The sequence below is a fragment of the Taurulus bubalis genome, assembly GCF_910589615.1.
Source record: "Taurulus bubalis genome assembly, chromosome: 11".
Classification (NCBI taxonomy): Eukaryota; Metazoa; Chordata; class Actinopteri; order Perciformes; family Cottidae; genus Taurulus; species Taurulus bubalis.
In genome coordinates this window covers 6,806,707-6,827,031 of record NC_136599.1, presented here as the reverse complement: position 1 = coordinate 6,827,031, position 20,325 = coordinate 6,806,707, and the positions used below count along the sequence as shown (strand labels likewise).

At 42.1% G+C, this 20,325-nt stretch overlaps 2 protein-coding genes across 2 annotated transcripts in view; one reads left to right on the top strand and one right to left on the bottom strand.

The window, feature by feature from the left end:
- Positions 1–13,008, top strand: part of scube3 (signal peptide, CUB domain, EGF-like 3) — a gene marked incomplete at its 5' end in the record, with an annotated part of 67,323 nt that extends 54,315 nt beyond the window's left edge. Inside the window, 14 exons of the mRNA XM_079226555.1 lie at positions 2,985–3,101; positions 6,988–7,110; positions 7,260–7,376; positions 7,475–7,570; positions 7,691–7,807; positions 8,149–8,310; positions 8,752–8,955; positions 9,852–10,013; positions 10,118–10,285; positions 10,400–10,561; positions 10,650–10,847; positions 10,963–11,115; positions 11,869–11,948; positions 12,242–13,008. Coding sequence (XP_079082681.1) covers positions 2,985–3,101; positions 6,988–7,110; positions 7,260–7,376; positions 7,475–7,570; positions 7,691–7,807; positions 8,149–8,310; positions 8,752–8,955; positions 9,852–10,013; positions 10,118–10,285; positions 10,400–10,561; positions 10,650–10,847; positions 10,963–11,115; positions 11,869–11,948; positions 12,242–12,394 — 2,012 coding nt within the window. The 3' untranslated portion in view covers positions 12,395–13,008. The remainder of the gene's footprint in view (positions 1–2,984; positions 3,102–6,987; positions 7,111–7,259; positions 7,377–7,474; positions 7,571–7,690; positions 7,808–8,148; positions 8,311–8,751; positions 8,956–9,851; positions 10,014–10,117; positions 10,286–10,399; positions 10,562–10,649; positions 10,848–10,962; positions 11,116–11,868; positions 11,949–12,241) is intronic.
- A 150-nt stretch (positions 13,009–13,158) lies between these two features.
- LOC306743798 (complement component receptor 1-like protein) lies at positions 13,159–19,908 on the bottom strand. Its single transcript, XM_079226359.1, has 11 exons — positions 19,827–19,908; positions 19,529–19,723; positions 18,301–18,400; positions 18,143–18,216; positions 17,101–17,304; positions 16,850–17,029; positions 16,533–16,629; positions 15,826–15,899; positions 15,554–15,736; positions 15,294–15,470; positions 13,159–15,208 (listed from the first exon to the last, which is right to left on the bottom strand). The coding sequence occupies exons 1-11, from the start codon at positions 19,903–19,905 to the stop codon at positions 15,180–15,182; spliced, it is 1,392 nt and encodes a 463-aa protein (XP_079082485.1). The 5' UTR covers positions 19,906–19,908; the 3' UTR covers positions 13,159–15,179.
- Positions 19,909–20,325: the final 417 nt, after the last annotated feature.

Genomic DNA, 20,325 nt, shown 5'->3' with positions numbered 1-20,325 from the left:
AACACACACTCCACACTACTGTCTGCCGCTTATCCTCGCCATTCATTCTTTTCATTTTTCTCACCCCTGGAACGAGAGCCAGGCCAAATAAAAGCAGAGGGCCTCTCGATAAAGCGTCAACTTTTATCTTAATGATTTCTCCCCTGATTCTTGGTGGTTTACCCCCTGGTGTTGGTATTAGATTCTGGGATTAAAGAGGCACTGTATGGATTTAGTATTGCACTTCCATAAAGTTATTGTAGTGTTTTACATAATATTGTAAAAAAAAAAGAAAGAAGATTGGTCAGAAGCAGAGCAGCAGGGGCCGAGCTATCCTGGCTTTTAGTCCCTACCATGGAAAGCTAAAAAAAAACATTGTATTTCCTAAAATGCAATGCGATAGAATCTTTTTTCATGAACAATGAATTTACAAACGAGGATGATTGTGGTGTTAAGGGACCTTGACATGTGAGTTGGAAATAGTTGGAAACTCACTTTTAATACTTTCTGCAACAAATTTCAGTTATATTGTAAATCCCTGAAATGTATGAATAAAAAATCTGCCAAAGACAAGCAGAGATATGTAAAACTCTACAAATTGTTACCTGACTGTACTAACCTTTCATTGAACTGTGTTTTAGTGTCTTTAATGAGACTATCCCTGCCAGTTTTTAACGCATGGTTTAACTTTAAATCAAATGTATGTCTCCAAGCTCAATTCAAGATAACCCTTTTCTCACAGTTGACTACACTCCACATGAAATCTGTGCAAATGGTACAGTACTACAGTGTTGTTAATAAGGGCTTGGTGGTGAGGGCTTTCTGTGACACTTAAATAGACATTTGCTGTCTCCACGAGGTGTTGAGATGTGTAAGCTGAACTCTGGGTTTATCTTGGTTTAAACAGTCATGGTGTTTCCCTGCTGTCAGTGGACCATGGCCCATAAATCAGGATGGGGCATGTCTGCTGAGCCTCCGTCAGCATTCCTCCTCCTTCAACAATCTCCTTCTCGCTCCTAATCCACATGAGGCCACTCGGGGAGATTCAGATGCCATGTTTTTTGCCAGAAGGAACATTTTGATAGAGCTCTTTATCTGTTCCGTATAAACAACAGTGACCTTTTCGCTGTTACAGTCAACCTCATTTGTCTCCTTTTTAGAATGCAGGACTGAGCCAGGATGGAGGTGAAAGTGAAGCATTGAGTTCTGACACACAGATGTGAGCTGGGCAATGAGTGGGCAGATTAATAGAGATAATAATTGATGGAAACTCTCTATGTTCCCGTGCACATACGTACATCACCTCCGCCGCATACTTCCCTTTAGCTGCCTGATAAATAAGGGTTGTACTGTAGGAGTCCCAGATGTCTTCACACATCTCCTTTTGTGGTGCAGCGCAGCACAAAACGATATAATGATAAGTTGCTTTTGCACTTACTGTGCAAAAACATTTTGAGGGTAAACTGAGTGACCACGCCCGTTTCCCGGAGGTTTTCTCAACTCGTCACTTAAAAGTTTGCTGAGCAAGGTTTATGCTCAATATGCCAGAAAACTATCACTTTTGCAATGCCTCATACAGCGCGTGCAAACCCATGCTGCTCTCCTCTACCACTGCTGTCAGGAACCTCCTGGGGACAAACAGCGAGGGCTGTACGAGAAACATTTTCATCTTTATTTGTGAGAACTTTATATTTTCACATATAGAACCAGTGCATCAGGTTCTAACTTTTTTTTAAACATTTGAACATCAACCTGCAGATCTCCTACACAGCTTGTTTATACACTGATCACTTAATGTGCTCTTAACCTCAGAACTCATGCTCGACATATATAAACCTGAATGGTCTGCATCGAGTTTAGCTGTATACATGAAGGAATATGCCCAGCATGACGTGACTATGTGAATATTATGTGCAATTCTATGCAAGATTTGTGCAGACGTTTATCCGTCTGTCTTTTTGTCTTCTTCAAGGTAACCCATTATTTAACCAAACGCCTGTAATTGCAGTGAAATACCTGCGTCGACTGTTTAATGGTGGCTGGCGCTGCCTCATAACCCAGAGGAGGTTCAGATAATGTGGATGAAAGCAGGTTATTCCTGGGAAAATCCTGGGAACCGTTCTTAAATTAGTCAATTACAGTAGACATCCAGCAAAATTGTTGCACGTCCCCATTTTCTCCCTGCATGTGCTGCCTGGGCTTGACTCAGATTTCTGCTGACATTAAAGGCAACCTTGATCGTAATAAAACCAAATATCATCCGTCTCCTGTAGCTTCATGTATCAATCCGTCTGGTCTTTGAGCCCATGACAATGTAAGCGACTTGTCAGTATGCATGTGTAAGAAAGCAGAGAATCTCAAAAAGATGAGACAGGGAGGCTATATGAAAGACTAAAAGACGTTGAGGCTTTACTGACAGGCAGGAAAGAGCTCTTGCTATGTGGATTTGGGGGTTTGATGAGGCTGACTGGGTCAGAAGAACCAAAGACAGTAAAAGCAGACCTCTTCCTATCTGCATCTGATATGTATTTAAATACTAAGGATTTTAAACACATGAAATCCATATGTCCTCAGAACCAATGAAAGAGACGTACCATTTTGGTGATTCTAACCTACGGTATGGTTAAGAGGAGAACGGGGAAAATGATTGGCAGGTTCTATGAGAGGAGAAAACGGCCCTTCAGCTCCTATTATTAAGCAGAGAGCAGAAGTTCTTCTCACTCCTGCTGTTGTTGCTTGTTATTTCAAAAATACTTCAAGAATTCCATTTCAGTACATCAAAATGGAAAACTGAATGACAGCAGGAGGTCAACCACTTCACCGAGTACCAAACGGAAGACGTCTTGCTTTCAAAGGATGCTTTTTTGTTGTTGCAACGTGTGTTTTGACCCATTTCAATGCATGACAATAGGACGGAAGAAAAAAGTGCCGTTTGAAGATCTTTTATGTGATTTTGTTGAACCGTTTTGAGAGGTTTCTAACGACATGTCTTTCTCTCTCTGCAGATATCGACGAGTGCTCTTTTGATCGCGCCTGTGACCACTTCTGTGTCAACTCTGCCGGAAGTTTCCAGTGCCTCTGTCATAAAGGCCACGTCCTGTACGGCCTGGCGCACTGTGGGGGTGAGCCAGCATCTCCTGCCCTTCGCTCTGCCTCTGCATCCTGCACCTCTTTGCTAACCCTCCATTGGTTGCTCTGATGTTTGGCAGGAACAAAACATAACTACACTTTCAATAGACTGTTATTGTTCATTTAAGTTTCTACCGAGCGCTTAAAGCCTGCAACATGCGGTCTATAGTAACGGAACAGATAGTTGTTGCTGATTAATGAATGCATTTTGAGACTGCTGATTTATTTCCAAAGCATACTCCTTTAGTTTGGTATCCTACTTTTCAGCCATTGGTTGTTTTTAGCCATGCTAGCAACTTGGTTCTGTCAGTCAGATGGTCTTTTGTTCGAGATGGAAATATAAAAAAAACTAAAGGATTAACTGCCAGGGAACTTTATACAGAAAGTCGTGGTCTCCAGAGGATGAATCCTGAAGACTTTGATGATCCCTTGACTTTTCCTCAAGCGCCAACATGAGATTGATATTTGTGGCTTTGAGGGAAATTTCTCAACAACTGTTCTATTAATTACCAGAAAATTGTGGACACACATCCATACTAACCCTTTACTTTTCCAATATGTCCTAATGCCAAATATCTCAACTGTGTTCAGTGCTAATTATGCTAGCGTGTTGTAATAAGATGAACATTAAACACAGAACAAAATACCTGCTAAACATCAGCATGTTAGCATGCTGGTGTTAGCATGGAGCTCACAGAGCCGCTAGCTGCTTAGTCTTGTTAGATAATGTATGAAACTCAACATCATTTGTCAACTTGATACATCTTGAAAAGTAATTCATCAAAGTAGACATTTGGTCACTTTAATTGAGGTAATTCCATCATCTGACAATTTTGAGTTGCCTTCCTAACAGCAAGCCATTCATACTTAAAGATTTGTATTGATGTTTATTTTTACTGTTACATTTTTCACCATCTGAATCTGCATGGTCTCTGCATGCAACTGCGGTCTTGTACAATAACTACATCTTATCTTTCTCAAGCCAGTTTCAAGTCTCTGAAAGTAGATTTTTAAATCGATTTAAAATGAGCGGAAACAGGTGGTGCCTGCAAGGCAGGAAATGAATCTAAGAACTTTTTCTGCACTTGGCAGCAACGTGAAATGTTGGTGATTTGTGCTGTAGTTACATGAAGATGGAGTATGACCATGTTCATTAAACATTAGCAGGTACCTACAGTACTCTGGTGTGGAATAGATAGCAGACACAGCCTTTGGTGTGAGAAGGAGGTGTGTGGGGGCGCGTCAGATCTGCCTTGCAGGCAGCAAGAGGCCCGCCAGAGCACATCAGGGTGTTGCGGCGGCCCTTTGATGAAGTGTGTATCACCAGTAAGAATCGGCTGCTGTCTCCAGCGCCTCAGGGCCTCGCAGTAGTTCTGGGAGAGACGAAAAGAGACAGCATATGCACTTGAAATACATAGCTTTGCAGTGATTTGTCCATTTTTTTTTTTTGTCTGTAGTTTGACAGGTCGACTGATCAGGAATGTTGCAACAGAATGTAGAATAAGGAATGAGACTAGAGAGCGTTAACATGTAGATGTACGATATCATGAAGTCTGCACAAACACAACAGTGTAGTTAGTTACACCCCTTTAAAGAGAAAGAGATGGAACTATCTTAATGCAACATGCCGAATTGAGGACCGTTGCATGTTTTACCTCTGTTACTCTGCATGTCTACTAAAGGTAAACATGCCTTGAAAATGTTTGTTTCTTACTATGCAAGAGCCACATACAAAGGACATCCTCTGCCCTTGGACCATCGGAGAAGAAAAAAGTCTTTAAGGGGTTGAAAAAAAAATGGAAGAAACCAGATGAGGGAGGCAATAGAAGGGCAATAGAGTAAGGAATAAACAATATAATAGATGTACAACATAGTCAATCCACATGACAGGAATGTGGATATAAATAATATGAATATAAAATAATATAATGGTATTAACCGTTTCACATGCTGGAGGTGGAAGATCTGTATTAGTATCATGCAATCCATTAAAGTGTCCCACCAAACCTCCTTTCTAAGCTCCAATAATGCTCAGTTGACACTCTGAGCGATGGTCATAATGCTGCTGAGATGTTGTGTTATATTGTAAAGGGTTGCTTTCATATCATCCACTCCTGTATATATGGTTGAATTACACACACACACACACACACACACACACACACACAATCTCCCACAGGAGGCTGTATGAGCTGTCAAAAGCACCAGAATTGGATTTGTAGGGCTTTTACTAACATGATGGACTGTGATCAGGCCACAGTGAGCTGCTGAATGGAGAGAAGGTGGTCAGGCGTAAGTGACTCCCGATACCATTGTTGAGAGAGAAGGTGATGAATGATTTCCTCTCGCTTTTCATCGGCGCTGTCAGAACTGTTAGATAACCCCAGAGATTTATGGCGCTCCCTGTTGTACTTTTTTCGCTCCTGGCCACAACCAAGGTTATGTTATTCCACGTGTGGTTTCATCAACCGGAATATAACTGCCAAACAATCCAGAAAGCTGTGCTCAGTGTTTAACAATAGACTCACCCTAAACAAACCCAATTAGGTCAGTGACCTGCTGTCGAGCATTGTGCCGGGGCCTGTCAACATTCCTCCCAAGTGAGATTATATCCAGCCATTCTCCCTCTCAGCTAGCAAAACAATCCGCTCATTTTTGCTGAACCGGTAGGAACATAGTTAGACTCGAAGCAGTTGGGACTAAATACTTTGTAATTATTATTTAATTTACCTCATCTGAGCCAACCAGCATTGCTCAACAGAGGGTCTTTCTGCTGGTGCTGAGAAATGTATTTAGATTGAAGAGAAAGCATGAATTTAATCCCCCTGAACGGTGAAGTTGATCTCTTATCAGTACATTTTTGAAAATACTGAAGCTGTCCAGACTGCGTTTAGGGAAATTCCTCTTAAATACTCGCGTTACGATGTTTGGACTAGGAGTTTCTGATGTTGATGATTCAGCGCACAAAAGTGATTAAAATGCGAGGATGTGCAAGATTTCCATGAACTCTCCAAACCGTCCCGAAATTCCTCTCAAATTACACAAAGCCATTGTTGAGTCTAACTGTCAGTTTGTCTTTTTTTGTTTTTCTTTCCGCCGCTCATCTCTGCTCTGTTCTGTAAGAGCACGCAAAGAAAAACACTTTGGAGGAAGGTCAGAATACATGTATTTGGTTTCAAGTATGCGAGGAACAAAGAAGTCAAAATAACAGTTGCTGGCAGATGAGCGGCGCTTCCATCAGATATTCATTAGAGCTCTTTGTCCTTTTTAAATTGAGCGCTTTGATGCAGAGGATGAGCAGCGCACCTCTCACAGCATTTCCAAGCAGCTATAGCGACACATTGCCGTTGATGAAGTCATCATCATCAGCTTCTTCAGACTGTTTTCACCCAGACTAAATAATTGAATAAGACGAGAAAGAGCGTTTCACGTCAGCAGGGCAAGATCATCAATCACCGGCGTCATCTCCGTCTCTTTCCCCGTGTCTCCGGCGCTCGTCCGCAGCTCTATCCGCTAAACTCATTTCCTGTCTGGCGCTCGATGGCAGCCGGCCTGCATCTGTATCCCGGATTGTACTTTACTGTTTACCATATTTCGTCAAGAAGTGTTGAGCATGAAGTCGAGTGTGGGCAACACCAAAACGAACTGTTTACACGCAAGCACATTAATCTCACTAGAATGTGACTCTTGACAGGATGAAGTGACCCGACCTCCTCATTCACATCTGTGCTGTTTCTCAATGGGCCAGTTATGCGTCCACATTGTTTCTGAATTTATAAAGAAGAGCCTTTTCCTCCTTTTGTGTTTTAAAGTACGTGTGTACAATTTGTCCTGGTAAAACTTTTGTAAAAGTCTTAACGTTAACCTATTTATTCCCAGATATTGATGAGTGCAGCATAAACCATGGAGGGTGTAAATATGGCTGCATCAACACTCTGGGGAGTTATGAGTGTACCTGTCCACCAGGGTACAAGCTGCACTGGAACAGGAAAGACTGTGTTGGTATGTAGCAGCACTGCCCCCCTGTGGTCAATTCACGAACACACACTCACAGGATTTTCCTCATACAAATGCCTGGAGAAATATCTCTCACTCTCTTCGCTTTCTTTGCCTACAGTGTGTGATTCTCTGTGGGTTTTATTTCCCCTCAGAGTTGATGAAATGTCCTGTTGGTCTGGTGGCACCCAAGGCCACACTGACCTGCAGCAAGACGGGCAAGAAGGAGAGCTGCTCTCTGACCTGTGCCTCTAAGGCTCACTATCTGGCAGGTATGTCACCCGCTGTGAGCGTGCATTCACAAAACAGATGCAGTTTTTTATTAAGCATTCTCAAGACTTATTTTGTTTGTGTGTGTGACGTTTTGCAGAGTCTGATAACAGCTACTCAGTCAGCTGTGGGATCCCCATCTTCAGAGGGAAGTCCCTGTCCAGGCACAACTCCAGCAATAGTCAGAGCTGCATAGGTTCGCTCCCCTCCTGATTCCTATAATCACGCCTTTTAACGATCAGTCTTTCTTTGCTGTGGCGGCAGTGTGATGCCGCTGTGTGCTGCCTCCTACCCACTGTGCTGTGTTTGTCTGTAGAGGCTTTGACCCCTCCTGTGAAGCAGACGGCTTCTTTCAAGATTAAAAACGCCAAATGTCACCTGCACCCGAAGCTGACCGGCAGGACGGAGGACAGAGGACGGACACTTGGACCTGGTGTGTGCTGCTGTATAGATATGCTGATATGTGTAGACATTTAAAGGGGTGCACAGTATAATTAAGAGCTGAAGCAATTGGCTGATTCATTTCAAATGCATTTTTGGGTATAATTAATCATTTTTTTAAATAATTTTTCAAGCAAAAATCAGTAATATTTTTTTTGTCATATACAATTTATATTTTGGGGCTTTAGACTGTTTCAGTCATTTTATAGACAAACAATTAGTCAATTAATGGAGAAAATAATCCGAAATTATAGACGTCTCCAACATGAATCAACATGAATCAACATGAATTATTATGTATTGATAATTCTGATACCCTGTTGTCGTTCACAGGAGGGGGGCAGCCCTGCAGCAACTGCCTGGTGACGTTCGTTAACCTCAAATGTGACTCCTCTAAGAAAGCTAAAGGGCGACGTGCTCGCAACCCCTCCAACAAAGAGGTGACGCGCATTACTCTGGAGCTGGAAGCTGAGGTCAAACCTGGAGACACGACAGGTCAGTCATCAGTTCCTGTCTGTGTGTCGACCTCGTGAGGAGTTTACTGGACCGCCAACAGATTATTTATCTTTAGTCAAAGCTTGCAACCTGATATACAGTCAGTGACGCACATTTACGGAAGTACTGTCACACAAAAACGTTAAAATAGTACAGCTGAAACAATTTGTTGAATGACAGAAAAGGAATCGGCTATTTTATTAACTTGAATCTATTTTATATAGTTGTGATGTTAGTTGTACAAAACAATTGTGTATTATGAATCTGTTGCTTTGTGCTCTGGGTAATTCTGACTGCATTCCTCACTAGTTTTTACAAACCAAACAATGATTGATGTTTTGTCCACGATTTGATTAGTCAGCATATTAATCCATACTGAAAGTAATCATTAGTTGCAGTCCAATAGGATCAAACAAATGTGTTTCATTTGACCACGAACAGGGAGTTGCAATCTCAGCTGCCTGAGACAGCGCATGGAGAAGCAGGTGAAGACGTACATCAAGGCTCTGAAGAAGTCCATCAACCAGGAGCGCTTCCTGATCCGAGTCGCTGGTCTGGAATACGAGGTGGCCCAGAAACTTCCCCAGGCGGCTCCCAGTCACGAGAACTGCGGCCCGGGCTGGGAGAGGGACAGCGGCCGATGTGGTAAGACTGGAGAGCTGGACTGGGAGTGTTGGCTGAGCTATTTTACTGGGATGTGATGTTAATGTCGTCTTGCGCCATATGATGTGTCATATGCTGTCATATGCTGTCATATGCTGTCAAAACCTGCAATACAAGGTCTTGTGAGGGGAAGTAAACAGTGTCCACTTTATTAGGTACAGCTTTACAGTCCAATACAATCATGCATCCATAAAGGCCTCTATTATAATATAGGGAGGACAGAAAATAATTTCTATATTTTATATAATTAAGAAACATTATTACATTCATTCGTAATACAAGGTTCTTACAGTCATGGAAAACCTGGAAAATCCATACATTTTAAAATGGTTATTTCCAGGCCTGGAAAAGTCCTTGAAAAAAATAAAATTCCAAAAGTTTTGGAAAAGTCATGGAAATGTGTTATATTCATATGTTCATGACGTTCATTTACGCTGAGTTTGAAATAATTAATATGCTTTTAAAAGAAAGATGTTCAAAATATAAGCTGGCATAATATCTCTATCTATATAAATGTATATTCTTTTAATCAAACTATTGTCTCATTCATTTGTGTCATTTAAGGTTTACTTTATGCTTTGGAAATCTCATTGTTAGTTTAAATACTACATTTTCTCACTTTTTCATGTTTACACCAAGATTTCACAAAATGTTTGGACATGGAAATTTGGTTTAAAGTCATGGAAATCCATTGGTTAAAATGTGTATGAACCCTGTAATACTAATGATTTAATTTAAACATTTTTGTTAACAAAAAGGGACATCATGAGCTTTGTGAAGGTAGATTACGTGTGCTCAGTTTTTGGGCTTTTTTTTACTGATTTAAATCTACTGACGCGAGTCCTCTCTGACCAGAGCTGTTGTGGATATTCTCTCAGTCAGATGCTTGTCGGGGTCTTACTACCATGGGGAGCAGGAGCGCTGTGTCCAGTGTCCACCTGGCACTTTCCAGGAGAAGGAGGGGCAGCTGGGCTGTGACCTCTGCCCCGGCAGTGACGGCCACGGGCCTGTCGGGGCACGAAACATCTCCTCCTGTGCAGGTAGCCTAGTTCTTGTTTAACAATGTTAAACATGTGTTTCTGATAGCTATGATGTATTCCTACTTAATAAACCATCTCTCCAATGCGCTACCAATCAAATCCAGGCCAGTGTGCAACGGGGTCCTTCTCCAACGATGGGTTCAAACCTTGCCAGTCGTGCCCTCAGGGCTCCTACCAACCAGACTTGGGACGGACCCTGTGCTTCCCGTGTGGAGGAGGACTGGGCACCAAGCGGGAGGGGGCCAGCTCCTTCCATGACTGTGAAGTCAAAGGTCAGCGTGTGCTGCTTTCATACAGTCAAAGAAGGAAAATATACTCAAATATTTCTGCAAAACCTTCCTCAATTAATATATGTATATATATATATATACATTTCTGCCCTGCAGTTCAGTGTTCTCCAGGTCATTACTACAACACCACAGTACACCGATGTATCCGCTGCCCATTGGGGACGTATCAGACCGAGTTCAGACAGAACTACTGTATTACCTGCCCTGGGAACACCACCACTGATTTCGATGGTGCCACAAGTGTCTCGCAGTGCAAGAGTGAGTATGAAAATGAAATGTTTTGTGTTTTTAGTTTTCTTAAACATGAGCTGGAACCTAATTTGTGTTGTTTGTGCTGTGCTTCTAGACAGGCAATGTGGCGGCGAGATGGGCGAATTCATGGGTTACATCGAGTCCCCCAACTATCCTGGCAATTACCCTGCGAATGTTGAGTGTATTTGGAACATCAACCCACCCAGCAAGCGCAAAATCCTAATTGTAGTGCCGGAGATTTTCTTGCCCTCGGAGGACGAGTGCGGCGATGTGCTCGTTATGAGGAAGAACTGTGAGTGTCTCTCTCGCTCCTGTTGACATTTCAATAGAATTGAGCATTCATACTGTATATAATTGCACCATACAAACCTGATTAGTCACCATTGTCTTGTTTGCGCCTCTACAAGGGTCGGCTACATCCATCACCACCTACGAGACGTGCCAGACGTACGAGCGGCCCATCGCCTTCACCGCTCGCTCCAGGCGCCTCTGGATCAACTTCAAGTCCAATGAAGCAAACAGCGCCAGAGGCTTTCAGATCCCCTATGTTACTTATGATGGTGCGTAACGTTCTCGTTTGTTACACAGGCTGTGTGTTTGCTATCTACGTCGTCCGTCTGTGCGTGACATTGTCGTGAATGTGAAATTTAACAAAATGCCGGCGGTCAAACGTCCACTTGGACTCGAGTTATGAACAAAAACGTGCTTCGTGAAGTCGGTGACCTTCGACGACCAAATTCTAATCAATTCATCCTCAAGAAATGATATGCTAATTATGACAATTTCATACAAATTTATAATAGGATAGTGATGACATTTTGGACAGACATGGACGTAAAATACAACCTGTCTGGTTGGCAGATTGATAATTCTAGCTATCTATGACATAATATAGCATGACTGACATGTAAAGTATAAAATACAAATAATTAAAATGCAGGAGGGAAGAAATGCATTTCCTCAAACACTGACAAAGCCTCCCATCTTCCCTGAAACACTGTCCTGGTTACTCTGAATAATCAGTGGCCCTCTTCCATTGGACCTAGTTTCTACCAAAGTAGACCATTACGGAGAGTGTGTTCTACTCCAGGAAAAAGATGTTGCCGCAAACATTTCCTGTTAGCACCACAAACTAGATTCTGTCCCTTGCATTGTATTGGGACGGAGGTAAACAAATCTCAGAGTTGGACCAAAATGATCTTCATTTCTAGACATACACTAGAGGGGAAATATGTTAACGTAACTTCGGTGAACTGACCCGAATTCCCTGTTGTGACTAGAAGTAATTATATCTTGTGTGTTTATGCATTCAGAGGACTATGAGCAGCTCGTAGAGGACATAGTGCGAGATGGAAGACTCTACTCCTCAGAAAACCATCAAGAAATCCTCAAGGTGAGCAGATCTACTTCTGACTGTTTGTCTGACATCATTTGTTGTTGATACTCAAGATAACCTGGAAGAGGTGACTCAGTTCAACCACATGCTGCACCTTCCGATGATTTTAGGCCAAACAAAGCTGTCGCTAACAAATATATTAGTACTTGCATGAGTCAGAAAATACGGAGATTTTCTGCTAATGTTTTCTCATAGTAGTTTTCCAGCATTGTGCAATAGCTTCAAAGGATTATTAATGAAAATATGCATGTATGTGTCGCATTTACACCCGGCTGTTCTTCCCCCCCCAGGATAAAAAACTGATTAAGACTCTTTTTGACGTGCTGGCTCACCCAAACAACTACTTTAAGTACACCACTCGGGAGTCCAACGAGATGCTTCCTCGCTCCTTCATCCGCCTCATCAGCAGCAAAGTGTCCGCGTTTCTGCGACCGTACAAGTAAAGCTTGGTCACAAGCGCGGGATTGTGACCCCCACCCCCCTCCACCTCCAGGCCGTCCCACAACTCTCACAGGACTTAAACACAAACATACTAGTATGTTTACCCCTCTCTTATTTTCCATAGGCTTTGACAATAAACACTATGCAGACCTGAGAAATAATGACATTTTTTGTTTTAGGTATTATTTGTTTTTGTCAATCTCCATTCAGCGCAGGTCTGCAATCCCAAACTCAAGCATTTAATGGGTATGTAGAGTATGTGAGTGGGGTTGGTTTCTGTTGTGCAATGAAACCACAGAAGTCAATAGAAACGCCCGTTTCAGACAGTAGGATTGACGCTTTGTGTGCGCGGTTTGAGCTTGATAGCTAGTTATTGTATTTGCTTCAATGAGCGGTCTGAGCTCCAACTCCTACCATTAAGTATGACTGTAAGTGTTGTGTAAGTGTTGCGTAACCCTAGTTTCATCTTCAGTGTCTGAGCGCCGTCCTCGAGGAGGAGCGGCTGTTAAATCCGTGTCACGGCGACGTTCCCGGTCATTCAAAGCCTTCCTATATTTGAGCTCTTAGAGCGGTTTCCAAGGGTTTTACTGTTAAAACAGTTCATCTTGTTCTGTCCGTCTAGACCGGATCAGCGTTTTCCAAACCTTCAGATAATTTCCTGTCGCCCTTTACAAATACGAATAGGTGGTTCATCATTCCAGGAACATAGTGGACATTTTGGAGATTAATAACAAACTAATAATTGAGAGCCACAGAAATGAGATAACGTGATGTCTAGTGGAACATGTCTCGGAGAGAAAGAGCGAGAGAAAGAGAAATGTCTTCAAGGGACATTATGTTTGCTGCTTCTTTTTAAAAAGGTCACTTTAATTCTTCAATCTCATATCGTCTTTCTGATGTACTCGACACACCAATAGGTTTGAAACTAAGGAAGCTCCATGTCTGAAATACTTAGTTCGTACACGCAGTAAGTTGATAATGTCACATCGCCAGTCTGTGGACTACCAGTTTTATCGTGTTTTTATTTCATTCTTGTAAATAATGAAAATTAATTAGACGAGGGTTGAATTCTTTTAATCCTAAATTTCGTACGCAGGACCTCCCTAAAATTGTTTTCTGCCCGTCCCGCCCCTCTCAAATCCAAAGACGCCCAGTACTCCCTTCAACGCCCCACTTCTTTTTGTTCTGTCCCAATGAAGACAGCTCTTCCAAAGACCGTCCAAAAAGGACGGGTCACTTTGTTTTGTGCACTAAATTTAGAGCCAGTCATCCTATACCCTTAAGTACAACGTGCAATGAATGAAAACATCTTAATTTTTGGTTGCACCCTCTTGTGACCCACAACAAAGCTTGTGAAATGTGATTTAGGCTGCATTCTTGTTGAGACTCATTGTATTAAATATTTATCGGTCACTATGGGCAGAAGATGTTTAGGTTGCAATGTGTAACTGCTCGTATTCAGAGAAATAAAATAAAAAAAGTAAAGTGTCAAATGTAATAAAAACTGAATATTTGGTGTAAAAAAAAAAATTGTGATTTCAAAACAGCGACCAAAACAGGGTAAAATTATTTTAAAATCTTTCACTATGCTCCATCTTAGGATCTCCCAAGTAGATAAAAAAGGAATTGCTTGACATTTTGGGGAAATACACTTAATCTGCTTTCTTGCCGGGAATCGGATGAGATCAATACCGCTCTCGTCTGGACAGGTTTCAAAATTACTGGAAATGGCGATCCCGTAACAACCCGACTACAGCGCCTCTTAAACTCACCAATTACAAGATAGTTTAAATGAGTGGGGTGGGGGTCATGTGCTTGGCCGTCCTCTAGCCTAGAAACTCCAGAAGGACGCTCAGCAAGAAAGGGAATAAATATTTCTCTATGTGTCTGGACTATTGCTTAGTCCCAGTATTCCTAAATCCTTAGCACCACCACGTCAGTCAAATTGGTATAGATGGCTGCATGATGATAATCTCAACACAGTGTTCAGGGGGCCCACTTGTGTAAATATAAGTGGTTCAGGATATGACATCTAACTCTATTAAGTAGGCTGCCCAAACTTTAGGATGACAAAAGGGATTTTGACCACATTGTCAAACCAGGGCGATGCTGGGCCACGAAGAACACGTCAGGTCAATATGTCCATGAACTACCTGCCAGAATCCCAGTGGGCCCAGGCAGCATCCCAGTGGGGCCCCTCAGCCCACGTCCCACCAGAATCAGCTTCTTTCCTGCAACCCGATACGTTTTTTTCCATTTTATTTTTATTGTTGCCTTTTAACGAGAGTTTGCTATGATGTATCATAGAGTTGATAATGATATTTGCACTTGAATTGTTATTGCTCATGTAAAGAAATGTCTGGATTTTGTATTGTCTTTTTAAATGAATGGAATTGGTGTTCTTATTTTCTTGTAGCTTGTTTGTTCATGAAATGCTCACTCACCGTTTAGTCTAGAGATGATACATAACATTATCAACTGTTTAAAAAAAAAAAAAAAGAAGCTATGTACAGAGGTGAATGAAACCGGTTTGTACTCGTTACTGCCCAAGACACTTATTGAAATAAACATACTGTACTTCAGCTTCATTTCAAACATATTTTAATGTCTGTATAATGAGTTTATACAAACATTATGAGCAAGTAAGAAAATATATCCATTCGTGCATTATTACAGGTGTATTATGGTCTACTTATAGAAGAAAGACGAAGCTTAAGAGACCATTCAGTCCTCCACTGACTGCTGGTGAACAGTCTGGTTGGATTGAAAACTGTCTTTTCAGGTAACTCAGTAGCCCCTCCAGTAGGTGCGACGTGCTGAAATAAAAAAAGTGATCTTAATTAAAAGTATTGCAAAACTAAGAATATGATGCAACTTGTAATTAAGCAATCGATCACTTACGTGTACATTTCGGGAGGCCAGGTGACCATCGGCCATCAGCGCCACATGAAACCGTACTCGGGCCGCTCTTTGTGAAGCCCCAGTTACACTCTATTGATATAGTTTCCCTGACTTTATACAGGGACTGACCTCCCATCCAGTAGGCGTTGGCCACCTTTGGCGCTTGACATGTTATTTCTGTGAGGAAACAACTCAGTTTATAGTCATATCAAACACGATAAATATTTATAAAAATGAGCCGTTTCCATTAGTGTCCTTACCTTTGCATTTAGGAGCAGGATGACTCCATGTCCCATCTTCTGTGCACCAGATGTTCCTTGGTCCAATAAGGGTTCCCACGTGACAATGATAGGTGAGCACAGTCCTGTACACGTACGGTGGCTCCTCCTGAAGCTCTTTTATCTCTGCATTCGTCGCTCCTGGAAGCTCTGCACAGACCACAGCTGGAAGAGATAGAGCAGTGTTGGCACGGATGATGATGATGATGATGATGGAAACGCAAAAGGCCACATAAGAAATGAGGTCACTGCACCTTCACAGGCAGGAACACGTCCGTCCCAGCCGCTACTCAGGCAGTTTCTGGTTGCCCGTCCTACAAGAAGATGCCTAATGGGAAACAATATATTAAGAGTTTGAGATGGATAATGCAAAATCTTTTAGTTGGAAAAAAAAAAAAAAAAAAAAACTGAACTTCCCATTTAAATCAACATGGTACGTATGAAACATTGACCATCCTGCTAAGTCTCAGCGACCGTTTTTATGTATAGCGTTGTAGCAGGCCAACGTATTGGGCGTCTATGGTCAATAAAGAAAAAGCACTAAATCATAGCTTGAAAAAGTCACACAGCTTGAGTATACTATACTAAAGTATAGCTCGTCAAAAAGTCCTAAAATCACCACAGTATGTCACATTGAAAAAAAGTCATAAAAAAGTCATAAGTCATTGTACAGTAAGTCGCAAAAGTCATTAAGCCATAAAAAGCCCTCGTACAGCAAGTCAAAAAAGTTCATTAAAAGAGTCAGTGTGTCATAAAATAAGTCATTAAAAGTCATAGTTTGTCATAAAATAAGTCATTAAAAAAAACTATTTATGTGGACTGTTATTAAGCAGAACTGAACGTTGAAGCGAGCTCACTCATTATACTTCTATGGTCTTTGCAGTGCTGTGCTCCATTTTTAAATGACCAAAGCAAACAGCCAAACGTCTGTTCTAGTCCAATTCCATCTCTAGCTCCTTACCCCGCATCACAGACGGCTGTAGCCGTGTCTCCAAACTGCACCCCGGTGTAGCTGAACAGCCCATTCATAATCTCTCCTGCTGAGCCACATAGCTTTCCTTTAAAGCAGGAAACAGGTCAAGTTAGAACAAGTCATTCTGGCTTGTGTAATATATTGTTAGCAATAACTTTCAGCCGACTAATCAAATATTGTTCTTTGGTCATGTCTGAACGCACGTGCAATTTAACATTGAATTCAAAGAGTTTGGACATTTAGAATAGAAAAGCATGAATACAACTTTTAAAAAAGGACTGAGAAGGATCATAAAAAGCTCTCACGTTCGCATTTTAGCAGCAGCGGCGTCCACTTCCCCTCGACACACCTGCGATACCTGCTGCCGCCTGAGGGAACGTATCCCACGGCACACTCATAATAGACTTTGGTTCCAGAGGTGACAGAGGTCATCACGAGGTTGGCGTTAGAGCCCTGTGGGGTGACTGGCACGCCGCACCCCACCACTAAACAGAGGACAGTCTGGGTAAACTAATGTTTTAACACCTTTTAAATAAAACACCACTGGCTAACTCACCCTTTTTCTCGGAGGAAGGCAGGCATCGAGGAGGCAGAGGTTGCCACAGGGCCGCAGGTCCACAAGCGATCTGCCGAGCTCCATCCATATGGAAACCCCGACTGCAGGTGAAGGTCACGTGGTCTCCCACTCGGAATACAGAAACCGCTCCAGTACTGTTCGTAGAGTTGGCCACTGCAGGAGGGGAGCAGGTGGCCTCTCCCTCTGAAGAGAGTCACATTGTTTGTCTTGTGTCTGATAAAAGACTCAATCTGCAACTCACTACTCACTTTTTACTTACCACCACAATTCCTATATGATCAGAGCAAAATGTGCTCGTAGGATTAATCCCTGGACAACAGATGAAATCCCAAAATATGCCCGCTGTATATGACTTTCATCATTTTCCCAACTTTATTGGCATAATGGAAAACATGTTGAAATTAACAGGAGACACCAAGGTGAGTGTTCTGAAAATGTGTATATAAATGATCAAATAAGTACTAATGTGCGTAAATTCCAGAACAGAATTCTGAACATTGGCTTAAAAATTCTCATTTCGTTGACTTGTTATTTAGAGTGATACAAATACATCTAATATTCCCACAGTAAAAACATTTGACTGTCATTGCTAATCATATTCTGGCCATGTTTTTAGGACTAAAAGTTCTATAAATCAGGCTATGAATGATATATGAACTAACCCCTCTGTAACAACCTTCATAATGAACTGCATATGAATTAAACTGGGAAGTTTGGCTACTGAAGTGGAGATTTATGGCTCAAAGTTTGAAGAAAAATAATCCCATTGAGATCGATAGAGTAAAATGCAAGACAATAATGAACATTTTAACTAATAGATATTGCCACACAACTTGAATACTTACACCCCCCCTTTGTTAAAAGAGAGTGTCTCGCCCTAAGGGATTACATAGAACACCTTAGTTGTGCGTCACAGTCAGACGGTTGACAGTGAACGCAACACCTGAGATCACCTCTAAGGTGGAGCGACCACAGTGTGTGAAGAGGTTTGATGGGTTTGTGAGGACGCCCTGTTGCTCACCTACACAAGACGGGACTTCACCGGACCAGCCAGACCTCTTGCAGGTCAAGTAGTGGAATCCCTTCAGAGTGTATCTGTCAACATGCAGATAAACAAGTCACAAATCCAGAGATTATTCGGACAGCGTTTCAAAGTGTTTCCTTTGGCCTTCACCTTACCCCTCATTGCATATCGCATAAACTCTCTCCCCGAGGATTGCATTCCCTTCATACTGGAACTCCCCATTCGGCAGCTCCCCGGCGTTGCCACATGATTTCTCTGTTGGAAATGAGATTGTAAATCAACAATCGCAACAGGAAACGAGGGTGGACCACAATTTGCCAGACGGAATTAAAAAAACAAAAAAACAATGCAGACGCTTTTATTTCACCATGTTGAAAAACAAACCACAGAAGCTGCTGGAACGCACATGTGCCAACCTCAGTGGGTTTAATGGGAATGCATTGTCTAACAACATGTTGGTTGGGTATGTGCTTGAAGGGTTGAAGACCACATGACAGCATACGTCAGGTTTGAGGTTATTTCAACTCTACACAGATGTGTCTGACCTCTAAAGTCACATCATTTAGTCTCATCCATGGATTCAAAGCATGTATGCATTAGTTTGTGTATGAGTCTACGGAGATGAGCTTGTATTTTCAAGTAGGTTGCGCTTGTCTTAGATTACCACGTTACCAAACACGGAATATGAAAATAAATACATGAAAGGCTAAACTAATTTCCTAATGTTAAAGTAAAGAGAGAGAAACTACTTCACACTACCTCCTAAAATAAAAGAGACATCTTTTTGATAAAGATGCAGACTTCCTTTTTTTTCTTCTTCTTTCAGCGCTATCAGCACCAACAAGTACATTAAAATAAACAAGTTCAGAAAAGTGAATCCTGCTGTCAGACATCAGATACAGTCCCACAGTAACGCCCACCACAAAGTTAGTTAAATACTATAAATAAAAAGCAAAGGGAAGACAGCATCAGGGATTTTTAGATATTAATGTTATCCAATAGTTGAACGTTTAAAGATAGCCGGACAGAACGGAAGGAACAGTTACAGTAACCAATAGCTCCTTTAATATACCATGTAGGCTACATAGGATTGATAACGGTGCAAATTATTCCATTGGGTTCATGAGCTTTGATTTAATTGTGCAATTGTTCAAAAATCTACATAAATAAAGTGCATGAATACATTTATGCGTGTACCTTGCTCGGCATTCAGACAATATCACAATAAGTTTGTTGAAACGACATGTAGTTTCCCACAATGGCCGCTAGGGGGCTATTTGGTCATTTTAAAAACTATTTCAACTTAACCCTGAGAATACATCACCGACATCAACAACTCGTAACCAGAGTATTGCGGAGCTGGACAGCCAACACAACACTTACTCTCGCACTTCAGGGTCAGCTGGCTCCATCTCCCCGCGGCGCACTGCGCAGCTCGGCTCCCTCTGCCAGAGAAGTCCTCTGCGCAGTTATAGTACACCTTCTCCCCGCTGGAGAACTTCTGCATGCCCGTGAACCTCTTGTCCAGTCGGATGTTCGGGTACTCCGGCGGTGCCGAACATTCCTTTGGCACTTGAGCTATTTGGGTTTTTTTGGGGGGGGAGAGATAACAAAAAAAAAAAAAAAACATCAATAAATAACAATCCCAATATGCGAAATGTGGATTTTACTTTTAATTTACCAGAAGCAAGTAAGGCGAACGATAAAAGCAGAAAGTTCCGTCCGAAGTTCCTCATGTTGCGTGTTCCGTGAGTCTCCATGCAGTGAATAAATACTTAGAGATCACAGGGAAGCAGAGGCAGCAGCAGGCGCGCATCACGCAATTTAGAGAGGAGGGACACAGCCGGAGAACCCAGCTGATGAGACGCACACGCGCACACGCACACACACACACACACACACACACACTGTCAAGTTTGGGCTAAACTGAAATGAACATTAACACCAGGATAACTTGACATCATATCCAGCGTGGCGGTGAAAACCCTGGGATTAAAGGTGCCAAGTTATCCTGGTGAAATGAACATTAACACCAGGATAACTTGACACCCAGTCAATTCTCCCTTTGCGATGACAGCTCCCCCTTCCTCAGAACTGCACCGTTCACTAAATGAATGCTGTCCCGCTGCCCTTCCTGTGTTCCAGCAGGTAACTCAACGTGTCATCTCATTACAGTTGCT